The sequence below is a fragment of the Mobula birostris genome, chromosome 3 (genome assembly GCF_030028105.1).
Source record: "Mobula birostris isolate sMobBir1 chromosome 3, sMobBir1.hap1, whole genome shotgun sequence".
NCBI classification, from domain to species: Eukaryota; Metazoa; Chordata; class Chondrichthyes; order Myliobatiformes; family Myliobatidae; genus Mobula; species Mobula birostris.
Genome location: NC_092372.1, coordinates 97,452,518 through 97,468,072, shown reverse-complemented (window position 1 = coordinate 97,468,072; position 15,555 = coordinate 97,452,518). Strand labels below are relative to the sequence as shown.

Genomic DNA, 15,555 nt, shown 5'->3' with positions numbered 1-15,555 from the left:
TACTGTTCTATGTTCCATACCAACAAGATGCCCATCGGAATTAATCCCATTTGCCTCCGTTAGGGCACCATTCCTCGATGCTCTTCCTTTCGAAGTACTTGTAAAAATACCTTTTAAATGTTGTAATTGTGTCTGCCTCCAATGTCTTCCCTGGCAGATCATTCCTGATTACCACCACTCTTTGTGTGGATAAAGTTATACCTCTGATTCCTTTAACCTTCTCCCTTCTCATTTTAAACCAGTGCCCTCTAGTTCTAGACTCCCCTACCCTGGGGAAAATATTCTGGCCATTTGTCTTGTATGTGACTCTCATTATTTGGTAAAGTCACCCTCTCCCTTTAATGTTCCAGTGACAATAATCTCAGCCTATCCAATTGTTCCTTATAATTACAGTCTTCCATTCCAGGAATCCTGGTGAAGCTCCTCTGCACTTTGCATTGTGCCTCATTAATAACTGCCTGAAGATGTTCTCCTGCTATTTATGGACCTCTCTTTTCACAAATGGAGATAATTTTTATTGTACCTTGTGTTGATCATTAGTTGCGATTATTGAGCCAAGACTCAAGTAAAACTTAGTGCAATCATTGAAAAGTATGTCTTCAATAAGTAGTGTATTTTAATGAGAAGTTTCATCCATTTGGTAACGATTCAATTTTTAACTGTTTTATGTTAAAATATGGACTTTGTAGCAAGTTAGCTAGAGAACTGATGTAAAGATGTAGTTTTTGAAAGTGATTCTCCATCAGTCTTCAGGCAATGAATTAAGCTCAAATAATAGATGCTTCTTACTGTAAAATCTCACAACTACCCTTTTTGTTCATGCTTCGGTGGACGTTGTCAAAGCTACTATTAAGTATTTATTGGCATAAAAAATGTAATAATATCACGCTGTTTATTTTGGAAGAATATAATATCATTAGCAGGATCACTTACCACAGATGGCAGCTTTAAAACCCTTTTGTTTTTAACAGTGATTCAAAACTGAGGAGTACTCAATATCCTGAGATAATGTTGTCTAACATATTGGTTAATACCTAACTAGGTTCTTTCACCAGGTTAGTCAGAGATCTTAAGATTCTGTTAGTGATATCTGTTACTTGCTATCATGATACTTTGCTGAATCTCTCAAATGTAGGCAACTTCATTTGTCATTGTTTGTATAATATTGTATTACAAAGGACATTACCTATTTGGAAGGAATTGCAATGAAGTCATAACATATCAAACTATATCTTATTACCTTTACATCCCATTAAAAATCCTATAATGAGAAAAGTCAACAGTGCTAACTGGCTGCATCACTGCCTGGTATGAGAAGTGTACCTCCCTCAATCACAGGACTCTGCAGAGAGTGGTGTGGACAGCCCAGCACATCTGTAGATGTGAACTTCCCACTATTCAGGACATTTACAAAGACAGGTGTGTAAAAAGGCCCTGAAGGATCATTGGGGACCGGAATCCCCCCCAACCACAAACTGTTCCAGTGGCTACCATCTGGGAAATGGTACCACAGGATAAAAGTCAGGACCAACAGGCTCCAGGACAACATCTTCCACCAGGCCATCAGACTGATTAATTCATGCTGATACAGCTGTATTTCTATGTTATATTGACTATCCTGTTGTACATATTACTTATTATAAATTACTATATATTGCGCATTTAGACAGAGACGTAATGTAAAGATTTTTACTCCTCATGTATATGAAGGATATAAGTAATAAAGTCAATTCAATTCAATGTCATCATAAACACAGGAAAGTCTTCAGATGCTGGAAATCCAAAGCAACACACACAAAATGCTGGAGGAACTCAGCAGGCCAGGCAGCATCTTATGGAAGTGAATAAACAGTCAAAGTTTCAGGCCAAGATCATTCTTCAGGACTGTGAAAGAATGGTTATGAGGTGGAAAAGTTATCAGGGTAGTCAGATGTTGTACTAAAGTTTGATAATGAGACGCTTAAGCTGACTGCAATCTTCTAATACTGGAAACATTGATTCCCAGAAATTATTTCCAAATGTTTGTTTTTACACAGAGGTAGGGCTTTCTGGGGCATTTGGCACGATCAGTCAGAATTAACTTTGCACATAAACGTTTTCCTTCTCTCTCACACACACATTCAGACATCAATCCATTATTGGCTTCTCTCTCAAACACACTCACACACTCACAACAATCCTCTTCCCACCCCGTCACTTGCACACAATAACTTACAAATACCACATTAATATGATCAAAAGAAATAATTATAATAAGGTCAGCAGGCGACTTCATCCAGACCCACATGTCAGTGCCAATTATTGATCATTTGGGGGACAGGGGGTGTGGGATCTGAGCATTTCTGGCATTTTGTAATTGCCCTTGAGAACTGTGGTGAGTTACGTTCTGCTAAACGAATCACAGCAATGCCATTGAGCAGCGAGTTCCAGAATCTAGAGACAGTAATGAAGAAGGACCAGTGACCTGGTTCCGTTGATTTGTGATGTGGAGAAGGACATAGTGGTGGCAATCTTTGTTCCTTTGGTGGGAGACGTTAGAGGTCTGGAGGGTGCTGTCTGTAGAGCCGAGGTGAGCAATTTTAGTACATATTTAAAAATATGTTATGGAGCCACAGAGTTGTGCCCCTCAGATTTAGGCCCTTCAGTCATCCATGTGGACCATCTTGCCCATCTTCACTAATCACGTACACTGCAGACACTGTGCTGGTGCTGAAAGGAATTAACCGTTAGGAGGCCAGTCAAGCCTTTTCTTGGTTGTTGTTGAAACTGCAGTCACCAAATCACGTGAAAGGAATTTCACCAGGCACCCAACTTGAACCTTTAGGTGTACAATAAACTTTAGGGCATCACGCGGTGAGCCACTTGCCACAAGGAACCCAGGGTATGACCTACTGTTGTAGCCACAGCATTTTAGTGACTGATCCATTGAGGTTCTTGCCAATGTGACCCCAGGATGTTGACAGTGGAGGACCTTGTGATGAAGATGCCAATGAGTATGAGGCAGTTGGTTAGGCTCTCTCATGTTCAAGCTTAGTCATTGTTTGGCACCTTGGTAGCACAAATATTAGAGACAATGCATCAGCTCATGCCTGAGTGTTACCTAGGTCTTGCTCTGTGCTGATATGTGCAGCTGATCTGCTGAAGGGACCTAAATGAAAAGGAATAGGTGTAATCATTACTGAGCACACCCACTTCTGACCAGAGCATGGAAGGAAGATTGTTGATAAAACAGCTACAGGGTGTTTTGCCATGGAGGCATCCCTGTGGAATTTTTGCAAAGATATCCTAGGAATGAAATAACTGCTCTCCAACAACTATAACTAGTGCATTCTGTGCAGCTTGACACCAAACCTGGAGCATTTTCCCCATTGTGCCCATTGATTTCGGCTTTCTCAGGACTCCTTGATGACTTACCTGGCCAAATACCTCGATGATGTCAAAGATGGTCATTGTTCTCACATTTCTTCTGAAACTCTGCTCTTTGGTTCACGTTCGTAACAAAGTTTTCATGAACTCAAGAGCAATGTGGTCCTGGTGAAGTCAACTAAGCATTAGCGAGTAACAGTTAATACTGCTGTTGCCAGCACCTTCCAGTACTCTGATGGTAATTGAGCTATGATGTTAAATCAGTCCAAGAGGCACAGATGTGAAAACATTTACATTTATCTGACATGCAGCACTTAAAAAGGAATAAACTATCAGTGTTTATAGGACAAGGCAGTAAATTCATGCAGAGAGAGAGTCCTGTTGTGAAATAGCACTTTTGATACTGAAAAGACATCCAGAAAACATTTAGAACTCTTTACACACTTCCAAAGTAAGATCTAGGAAGCCAGCAGCCAATATGTGTTATTTGGTTTCGGTGATATTGAGAGAGGGATAAATATTGGTCAAGAATGACTTGTCTGGTGATCCTTGAGATCTTTTATATCCACCTGCAAAAAGGACCTCTATTTATCATGGAGAATTGAGAGTGCTGTTACTGAAATCTGGTGCAACTAGCAAGATGTGAAAGGAACTTGAAGATGGTGGTGGAGTTTGTGGTCAGGGAGCGTCCACAGAGAGAAACGGACAGTTGGCATTTTGTGACAAAATCTTTTATTGCTCCAGATCCTCTTGCTCCTGTTTCAAATATGCACCCAATTTTGGCTTTCAAAATGAAATATTTCACCTCAAACACTGTTCATTCAATCTCTTGCATAAATAGACTTTTCCTAAATACATGGAAGGACTCTATCTATTTCCATGGCAACCTCACATAGCCAAACAAGAAGGCAAACCAAGAACAAAAAGAGTGAATACATATTCTACTTTGGTACTGATGCTCCTCTGAATTACTGTGATAAGCACTAAAGGAGATCCTTTTGAACAAGGTTTGCTGCAGTCCAAATGGGATATGCACTTTCCTGGGTCCTTCAGAAGCTAAATATTAATTAAGCTTATTGAATAATATGATAGTGTAACTTGAAGAAGCAGGATACCTTTAAATGTTAAATGGGTTCACGTTCACCAAAATGTGCCTCTGCCTGATGACCATAACGGAGTACAGTCATAGCAAACATGAATGAATTCAAAAATATATTAAAATCCGGACTCTGGTGAATGCTACTTGTCATCAGGAGTATTGTTTAGAGTTGTTCTTTGAATGTCCAGAAGTTTGACCTGTGTTGCGCCTCATTGTTGGTTGGGTCGGGCTGAGTCAAAAGTACATATTTAACTGCATTAAAAGTGACTACCCAGTATTTGATGGCCCCATCAGTGTTGGTAAGGTCGCAAGCATTTTCCTTATTGAAGGGCCACAAAGATCATAACTATGGTGCTTTCCCGCTGAAGAGGATGCACGTTGTTTTGTAAGTGTGGTAAGCTACCATTTGTGGTGTTACATGGCCAGTTAGTTTATTTGGAAACTAATTGTGGGGGAAAAAATGTAATGCTTAATAGTTGAAGCATTTGACCAGATTTCCTCAGTTTTTCATTTGTCACCTGTTGTTTTCAAAATCTCCTGTTCCATGGATTGTGATTGCTTTCTGATGTAAATTAGAGTTGGCAAACCTACTCTAGGAATTGAAGATTCTCTCTGCTAAATGGCTGTCTGCAACATGAAGAGGTGATGTGTTCCAAAAGCAAAATACGGAAGTTGATGGAAATCCAGAATAAAAAGAGCGTATGTAGCTGGTCAGGCAGCATTTATGGTGAGAATAACTGGTCAGTGACCTTTTATCACAACTGTGTAGCAGGTGGCTTCAAGGACTGAGTATACAGTGTTAACCACTATTAATTCGAGTAGATTTTTTGAGGGCATCGGGACAGCGCAATTTTGAGAATTTTCGAAGACAAATATATTATTAATTACAAGGTGGTATGTTTCTTTGTTGAAAATTAATTGTGAGCCTTGTGTATAAAATAATATTCTAGGCATCAGAATTTGCTGTGCATGTCAGAGCATGTCGACAGTTTAATCAGTCAGAACCCTGGAAAGCACTCCAACTCATTCAACACTGATTTACGTGGTTGTGTAGGGCTAGTTAGGCTAAACTATTGTGAGGGTAGCAGAGAGGGAGGGATAGTGAGATTGGCTTGATAATCCAGGAAAAGTGAGGGAGCCAGCTGGCAGAATGATTTTCGCTACACATACCCTGTGTATTTGTTGATGGAGAAGAGATTGGAGGGGCAGCGAAGAGATTTTAGTGTAGAGAAAAGGTGATCCTGATTCAGCTTCGACTAAGAGAAAGAGACCTGGTTTAACGCTGTTGGACGCTTAAATCTGTTATGTGCAATGTACTCTCAAGTTGGTGCCTTTGGAAATGAAGAAGCAAAAACAGGGTCATAGTGGTTTTGGCAGTGGGAGGTATGAATACAAGGTAGAGAAATGTTAAGGGTTTACAAAGAACCAGGGAGTGGAACAGCCAATCAATATAAATGGTAAATAGATGACCAAATGTTCTACTTTTGGAAATTTGCAAGTATAATTTAATTGAGGAAATCTCTCTGACCCCTACAATAAAATTATGTGAACTTGTCTATTAGTTTCTGGTATCCAGCACAATGATTCTCATGGGGGTCTGACAGTGAAGAAAATTTCAAGGTCAGTTTTGGGTATGCAGTTGTTTACGGACCGGAGTAATGATGTGGCAAGATGCCACAACCAGTGCTGCAGTTGCTCTAGAGGAAGCACAGTTGCTTATCCAAATCATTTAAACTGGCATGAAGCGCAGACAGCTAAATCCAGCCTGAGCTCCCCTCGCAGGTTCCCCGGGAATTTCAGGGTCAGACTTTGGCACAATCAATGGAACTATGTGCTCAAAATGTTTGCTGCATAAGTCATTTGTGGATTTGTTTGGTGAGTGGATTTTTTTGATGTACATTTTTGTTAAAGCATTTGGATGAACAGATGAGAACTCAAGAAATTGCTTATTTAGTACAGTAGAACTGCATTACAATATAGTTTAAAAAAAGAGTCCACTTATTATGTAAATAATTTAATTTGTGCCCATGGTAATACTTGACATCTCTGTCACAGCGACAATGTGAAATTGGAAAGAGCTTGATTATGAATCAGACAGCTAGCAAAAGGCAACAATGGCCTTTAGCACCAGTGGCATCTGAATTTACTATTCAAATACACCCAGCATTTTTAGACATGTTTTTGATGGGAGACCCTTAATGTTGTGAAGATGGGATTTTAGTTGAAATTATGTATAATTCTTCTAAAGAAGTTTTGTGTTTCATCCATTGTAGGAGACTATTGAGACTTGAACTTACAATTATGTTGAAGTGCAACTATTTATTTTTAACAATTAGTAGCCAGCGTTAATAACCTTTACACAGCTCTGTTGAAATATGTACGCAGTGCCTGCTGTCAAATCTGGGGAAAATTGAAGTGCTATCAGCTGGTATTCTTTATCAAATAGATAATAAAGCTGGCAGTCAGTACAGTGTGTATTGTTTTAGAGATGTTCTGCTAGTGTATTGAAAACAGTATACTGTGCAGCTTACTGGAGAGATATCTCACTGGTTTCACACTAGTGATTGCTGTAGCTGGCCTTCACACACACACACACACACACACAAAACATTTGGAGAGAGACTGATTCTATTGAAGCAATTCTCAGTATCTGATTATTAAATATTTCTTGTACCTCTTGGCCCCAGAGGTCATGGAGCTGGCCATGTGCCTGTTGTTAGTTATCTGATTTACAGTCATGCAACTCTTCCGATTTCACATTGTCTCTGCTGCTGCTTTGCATAGCTGACTCCCCCCTCCACCAGCTGTTCCCTCTCCATCCCGTTCACTAACTACAGTCTTGGTCAGCCGGGAGCTGGTGCGCAGTTCATTTTGCAGTGACCTTGTGACCCTAGCTGGCACTGGCTGACCCGTTTTCTGTGGAGCTGTGAGTAGATGACTTCCCATTCCTCGCTGCTAGAGTCATGGGAGTAACAGCAGAACATAAGTGGTGTTTACCAGATGCAGACTTGTATGTAGTAAATTCAAGGCAGCTGTAGCTACTGAGTATCATGCTGATTGCCCTCGCACCTAAATGGATTACATTTGTATTCAAGGTGAGTAGAACTCTTTACCTTTCTCTCTGAAAGATCCTTTCCTGTGACAGTTTCACGGAGTTAACTGTACAAAGACCACACTGCTGCTTCAAGTTGAAAAGGTCTTAAACCATGTCTGCTAAGTCGTGATTGGCTGATTGATAGTATGGTGTGATTGATTAATAGTCAACTGTTTTCACGCATATATTTTATACAGCATTAACTGTTTGATTGGTAATTTCTCAGATTCAGAATCCAGTTTAATATCACTGACAGATGTTGTGAAATATGTTGTTATGTGGCAGCAGTACAGTGCAAGGGAAAAATCACTTTTAAGTTGCAACAAATAGTTCAAAAGAGAAATAGCAAGGTAGCATTGATGGGTTCTTGGACCTCTAGAAATCTGACAGCAGAGGGGAAGATGCTGCTCCTAAAACATTGAGTCTGGGTTGTCAGGCTCCCACCTCCTCCCTGAGAAGAGGGCATGTCCCAGATGGTGGAGATCCTTAATGGTGGATGTCAGCTTCTTGAGACACTGCCTTGTGAAGGTGACCTCCGTGGTGGGGAGGCTTCTGCCCATGATGGGGCTGACAACCCTCTGCAGGCTGGTACACCATTGGGCCTGTTTCCTTCACTCTCTTGAAGGATGTTCTAATGTCGGCCCCTGAGACAGAGAATATAGCATTGCCAGATGCTGTGGGGGTTCACACAGGTGTAGTTTTATTCTCCCTTTCAAAGCATGTGTAAAAGTAATTGAGCGCGTCAGGGAGTTAATGGTGTCGACAACATTTTCAGTTAAGGTAATAGAATAGCAGAAGGACACCTTTAAGCTCATCACACAATGTAATAGAGCTGTCTTCAGCAAGTGTCTGTGCTCGTGATGAGTTTACTGTTGTACATTGAAGTGAGGCACGTGCGTGGTGTTTCTTTGACCAAGTGCAGGAAACTTCGGGATGAAGGAAAAGGCATGGTAAATGTTATGGAATGACAGGGAAGAAAATAAAGCTAATAGAAGTCAACAGGAAAAAGGATTGAAACAGTGTCTGAAAACATATTGCATTGCTTGGGAAAGTAACAGTTTGAATTGCCAGGCCAATACTACTGATCAGTTTAAATGTTTCTTCGTATATAATCCAAAGTATAAGATCTCTGTTCTGGTGACTATTCCTTTAATTTGTTTAATGCTATTGTCATAGAAAATAGGCATGATATGTTAATACCTACTTTGTGAACTTTGTGTTGCAGCGTAATTTCTATTTTTGATTATAAATTCAATTTATTGACTCTAATAACACATTCCTTATAGACTAGGGTATTAAGAAAATGATCTAGGTGGTGCATTAGTCTAACACTGACCTGTACATAATTAGACAAAGGGGGAATTGATGACAATTACATGTAAAAAATCGACCTGTGCTGCTTTTGGTGAGATCGATGACGTGACAATATGCGATAATGTCTTCTAAATCTATACAGTGGGTCATGTCAGTGAGAAATGTAGTCATGTTAATGGGCCATCAGAGATGGTTCAAATGAAATTGATAACATCTATGGAGGAAAAAACGGATGACTGAGGCCAATAAATATTGTGAATTGACTGCTTTGCTATGTTTCTAGTGATCAATGGCATTCAGGAGGTAGGCATTTCATTTACTTGCATGAAATGTTTACCTAGGAGAGATGTTCCACTGGTTGGGTGATAATGTTACCATTTCAGTTGATGCACATGATGTGGATCATGTTATCCTAGAGGCAGAACATCCAAAACTGGAAGAAGCCTTGAACTAGGAGTAGCAGTTTGTCATTTGTGTTATATTTTAGCCCAAATTCACTTTCTTAGAAATTTGAAAAATGGGTAGTGTTTATAAATATACTTATGTTTCCTCCAAATTGAAAATTCTGCCCTGATTGGATTTGTAACAACAAACCAAGAGGTTCACTGACCAGTCTGTCAAGGTGGTTCTGGTGAGACAACCAATGTAGTAAGGAGAAGGTTGCTTTATTAATGGGCTGTGGATGCCCTGCAGTAGCCATTGCCCTTATCCCTTAGGACCTTAACACTTTCAATGTCCATAGTGGATATAAAACTCCACTGAATATTAAAAGAGCATGTGGTTTGATTCGAGAATATTCTTCTTGAGGGTTCAGGAAGATTACAGTACCTATTGCAAAAAAGCAATGTTATTTCCCATCTTTCCTGAGAAGTCAACACCTTTGCTGTGCTGGCATGTGGCCTCCGAAATCACCATTGTGATTATATTATATCAGGCGGTCTGTGAATCCTCAGGAATCGCCTAGCATGTTCAGCCTTAAAAGTTATTATCCTGACAATCAAGTTTGTTAAGCATTATCAAAAAGCACAGGGAATGCTGCAGTCGCATTCACAACATGGTGAACTTGGCGTTAAATAGCGACAATCAAGTAGCAATGATAATCCCATATCATTAAAAAAAATAACAACAACATATACTCCTGTGCTGCTGCAATTGTCAGCAATGGTCTAAAATAGCTATTTCTTCAGGCAGTACAATGTTTTACCTGATCTCTTTTACTGTTTTTATTTTCAACAGATGCATATTCAAATATTTGCATTTATACATATTACTTGAGTAAGTATGATGGGCAGGGAGTAACAAGTGTTAAGTACATTGAAATCAGTATCTGACAAACAACTCACTAAAGAATGATAAAATTGGACATAGAACTTCCCTCATGGCTTTCCATGACTTTCAGTGCTATTAATGTATCATTTCAAATGAAAAGTAAAAACATTGGGCTGCCTTGAAACATTAAGTCTTCATGATAACAGCCATTAACAGACTAGACAATGAGATTTCAGTCTGCGTTTATTGTAAAACCCCAGTGTCCCCTCTGACGTTTGGTGTAACTTCTGTATTGCACTGGAGTTCAATTAGTAGTTATAAATGGGAATGCTGATGAAATGGTGTAAGACAGCAGGTAAGCAGAGATAGACTGAACCGTGTTTCTGAAGCTGCCATTTCAACAAAACACTTTACAAACAAATCATCCATTTAAGCACGTTGGACAATAATCTCATCCCTGAGCTTTGCTGCAAAACTGTTATCTAAAATGCAAGCACAGTGGAAGTGGAAAAAAAGACCAGCTGTAAATGACCATTATAATGAAATATCACATATTCATTAGAACAGAAGGCAATTAAACAATAGTACATCAGTGTTCAACAATACACATTGATATTGCTAATACACAATATGTTAAATGTTTGAGTCTCTCTACAGAATTTTTATTGCAGTGCTTAGCATATTTGTGCTGTGTGCCAATGTTACATATTCAACTTTAATAACCAATGCCAATCCATATATGATGTAAGTAAGTAACTGCAACACACAGCAAAGTTGCTGGTGAACACAGCAGGCCAGGCAGCATCTCTAGGAAGAGATACAGTCGATGTTTTGGGCCGAGACCCTTCGTCAGGACTAACTGAAGGAAGAGCTCGTAAGAGATTTGAAAGTGGGAGGGGGAGGGGGAGGGGGAGATCCAAAATGATAGGAGAAGACAGGAGGGGGAGGGATGGAGCCAAGAGCTGAACGGGCAAAAAAAGGGGGCGGGGGGAACCCAGAGGATGGGCAAGGGGTATAGTGAGAGAGACAGAGGAAGAAAAAGGAGAGAGAGAGAGAAAGAATGTGTGTATATAAATAAATAATGGATGGGGTACGAGGGGGAAGCTCCCCTCGTTATTTAGTCACATACACACATTCTTTCTCCCTCTCTGGGCTTTCCCCCCTCCCCCTTTTCTTTCTCCCTGGGCCTCCTGTCCCATGATCCTCTCATATCCCCTTTGCATATCACGTGTCCAGCTCTTGGCTCCATCCCTCCCCCTCCTGTCTTCTCCTATCATTTTGGATCTCCCCCTCCCCCTCCAACTTTCAAATCTCTTACTAGCTCTTCTTTCCGTTAGTCCTGACGAAGGGTCTCGGCCCGAAACGTCGACTGTACCTCTTCCTCGAGATGCTGCCTGGCCTCCTGCGTTCACCAGCAACTTTGATGTGTGTTGCTTGAATTTCCAGCATCCGCAGAATTCCTCGTGTTTGCGTAAGTAAGTAACTGAGTGGCACTATTATTTCATGCCTGCATTATCAGAATCTAAAAAAGGGATAAAAGAGATTTTATCCCTCAAGCTAACTCCTGATCCATGCTGGCATTCATAGAATACGTATAATGGCAGTTGCTAATTCAATAAGATGTAATAATGTTATGATTCATGGAGTTTAATCTGCTTAATTAACAACTTTATAGTCGAAGCTTCCGTTTAAAGGAGAAAGTAGCTCAAGGGATAAGTTACATAATTATGAACAAAATCTCACTATCTAAATGAAGCAACACAATGGATGTGATGCAGTGACATCAGTGTACTTGATTTGTTTTGAATGTGACCATTTCCCAGACCTAGTGTCTCTTGCCATTTTGGAGACCATTTTTCATGAATAACTAAATTTGATAAAAAGCAATCAGAGCACATTTTACTACAGCAAATATCACGTCCATACAAAATTTCTGATAGACCTGAGATGGAACAATTTGCCAAATCTTCTTAAGCGTCGAACACTGGATCAATGTCTGTGACATTACACATATACTTAATTTTTTTTCAAATAACTTTGAAGAAGTCTTGCTTTTTATTTCTATCTTAATGAATCTAAAGTAACCTATGATGAGAGTAGGCACTGCCCCAGTCATTTTTGAGAACCCTTAGCTTTCAGATATAAAGTAAGGACTCCTCCGTAGAGATCGTTAACAGCACCAAATTCCTTGGTGTTCACCTGGCGGAGAATTTCACCTGGTCCCTCAACACCAGCTCCATAGCAAAGAAAGCCCAGCAGTGTCTCCACTATCTGCGAAGGCTGAGAAAAGTCCATCTCCCACCCCCCATCCTCACCACATACTACAGAGGTTGTATTGAGAGCATCCTGAGCAGCTGCAGCACTGCCTGGTTCGGAAATTGCACCGTCTTGGATCACAAGACCCTGTAGCAGATAGTGAGGTCAGCTGAGAAGATCTCGGGGTCTTTCTTCCCGCCATTACAGACATTTACACCACACGCTGCATCCGTAAAGCAAACAGTATTATGAAGGACACCACACACCCTTCATACAAACTCTTCTCCCTCCTGCCATCTGGCAAAAGGTACCGAAATATTCCGGCTCTCACAACCAGACTATGTAACAGTTTCTTCCCCCAAGCCATCAGACTCCTCAATACCCAGAGCCTGGACTGACGCCAACCTACTGCCCTCTACCGTGCCTATTGTCTTGTTTATTATTTATTGCAATGCCTGCACTGTTCTGTGCACTTTATGCAGTCCTGGGTAGGTCTGTAGTCTAGTGTAGTTTTTGTGTTGTTTTACGTAGTTCAGTGTAGTTTTTGGATTGTTTCATGTAGCGCCATGGTCCTGAAAAACGTTGTCTCATTTTTATTGTATACTGTACCAGCAGTTATGGTCAAAATGACAATAAAAAGTGGCTTGACTTGGCTTAACTACTGTACAAGCCACAATTCCTAATTCAGCACTGCCTGTAAGACATCACAAATTCTTTTTGCTCAAGGAGAGGACAATTCTTTGACTTCTTAAGTGATGTGAGAATGCTGATCTGTCCAGGTTAAGGTTTTCCCAAGTGTTCAGAGACTATTTGTCTACATCACTTCTGTATACCAATCTCTTGATCAACTGGAAACATGATAGCTCCCTGAATGCATGGATTGTTCAACAAATCGGGCGTGGTTCATTCAATGTAAGTGAGCCTTTTGTGCTCATATTGACTCCACTGTCACATCAGACTAATGGGCAGTGTTGGAATATGGATTATTCAATGCAGGTTCCAGTCATGCTGGCTGCCGAGGACAGTTCAAATATCAGTCGCAGGTCCATAAAGGAGTATTCTGGAGACTTCTGACAGGGTCTTCAAATGATGATCCCTTTTCCTAGAGCAGTATATTCCAAAGAGGCCATGTTTCATTCTCACCTACCTCAGTTGAAGTAATCCAGCTCTCTGGAGGATGTAGTTTTTGCTCTTTGCGTAATGGTAGATGAGATGGAGGAAAAGGAGAAACAGGAAAGTGGTGACAAAAGGATACACTCTCTGGACATCATTGTCATTGCCCCTTGTCATAGAACTGATTTCACCCCTTTCACCTAACATGTCTTGACAATAGTCACCACCTATCCTGAATGCCGGGCCAGGTGGATTGTAAAGGCAAGGTGTTGGGACAAGAGCCGAGGGTAGGGCCGGTTCTGCTCACTGCTCCATGACGTTTACTCGGCTCTGTGCTGAACTGACACTGAGGCTGCGCCCTGCTCGGGCTGCTCCAGGCTTGGTGTCTGTGGACTCACTTTTGTTCTGAATGCTATTTACTTACTTTTATTGTTTACAGAATTTGTTTTTTCCCTCTCTCTGCACATTGAGTGTTTGACAGTCTCCTTTTTTTATGGGTTCTTTTGGGATTCTTTGTTTTGTGGCTGCCTATAAGGAAACAAATCTCAAGATTGTATAATGTATACATACTTTGATAAAAAATGTACTTTGAACTTGTCAAGGACCCAGCTCTTTTTGTTTTGGCATGTGCCTGCGTGCATGCGAGTCTGTGCGTGTGCGTCTGTCCGCGATGATGTCTTCTTCGTGGCTTTTTACAAGGCGCAGAGAGAGAGAGAGAGAGAGAGAGAGACTGTGCGGTGCACCACTCCTCACACAGACATTTTCACAGTATTTTCCCTTTATTTTACGAGGTTGAGTTGCGATCTCGACACTCAACCCGGCACGGATGGAAAGCGTACTCGGGAGCGGACCCGACTGGTTTCGAACCGGGAACCTCCGCTCCCGGGTCCAGCGCCGATGTCATTGTGCCACCAGCCATCTTAATTATTGTGACTACAAGTGCGCATTGCAGACTTCAGTGAGAGGTGGCCTGTCAAAGTTGTCCCTCAATTTTAAACACATATGTCAAGGTTGAAATAGAATTCACCATACCATATATGTAAGGATATTGATGGATGTAGTTCATTGGGAAAGGAGTAAGTTTTACTTCATGCAGTGCAGAGTATTTTTGCCCTCTGAACCGTCCAAAGCTTTCACTGGAATCCAACATTGATACAATGATTGCAGGTTGTACCACATAAGGAATGGGTGGCAGCAATTCGGTGTTTCCTCCCCATCACAAAGAAATATATGGCATAGTAATGTTTCCTGTAGAGTCATCTTTTGCCCATTATGCTGCTGGCATTCAGGACAGCAGTGAAGGTCCTCCATCTCCAGTGGTGTTCAGGGCTTCCTTCATCGTGTCAGTGGCTTCGTCTCAGTTTTCCCTACTGTCAGTCACACAAGCCGCGGGTGGAGAATCAGGAATACCAGATATAGAAGGACTCTTCATTGCTGTTTCTGTAACAGTTTCATCTGACCAGTCAGGGTTGTTAGCCGTGAGCTGATCTCCTGAAACTGGAGGACCAGTGGACCACTCTTAGTCTGGCATCTACCCTTTGACCCTGTTTGGCATGGGTGACCCTACCAAAACCCGAAGTATAAAGCCCTGACTCCGGCCACCAGAGCTCTCCAGGTCATTGAGTCACACAAGTCTCCAAACCGCAACAAGGTTGTGGTCCTCTTGGAGGTTCTTGTGGAGTCTAATCCCAACAATATAAACTCCCACAAGCCATCTTTACTTAAATATGCATCTTCCCTTTGCCGTGCTTACAAATTCAACACATTGGGACTGCTAGCCACAACCGCAGTGTTATACTGTAGATCCTTCAGCTCAAGCTGTGTGGTGTGTCAGGAAGGCAGCTTCAATGGTGTGAAGAATGATGATTAAAACCAGAGCCTCCAGAGACAATGATAATAACAAATGAAGAGAAACTCCAGGGTGACATTTGCCATGTTATTTTTCCATTTCCATCAATCCTCTTAGAAAAAATATTATCAAAACAGCCATGCAAATTAATATATTAATTGTTGTGTACATCCATTTAAGAACAAATCTACAACT

General features: G+C 41.0%; 1 protein-coding gene across 4 annotated transcripts in view; it reads left to right on the top strand.

The window, feature by feature from the left end:
• arhgap24 (Rho GTPase activating protein 24) overlaps positions 1 to 15,555 on the top strand; it is a 471,388-nt gene that overhangs the window by 298,409 nt on the left and 157,424 nt on the right. The window contains exon 1 of one of the 4 annotated variants that reach the window (XM_072253126.1): positions 6,317 to 6,340. The exons of 2 other annotated variants lie outside the window; for them this stretch is intronic. Coding sequence is in view for 1 of the 2 variants with exons in the window: in XM_072253127.1 (XP_072109228.1) it covers positions 7,539 to 7,560 (22 nt within the window). In the remaining variant the exon portion in view is untranslated. Of the gene's footprint in view, positions 1 to 6,316; positions 6,341 to 7,309; positions 7,561 to 15,555 lie in introns of those variants that run through there. One more of the 4 variants, XM_072253127.1, reaches the window with a different exon arrangement.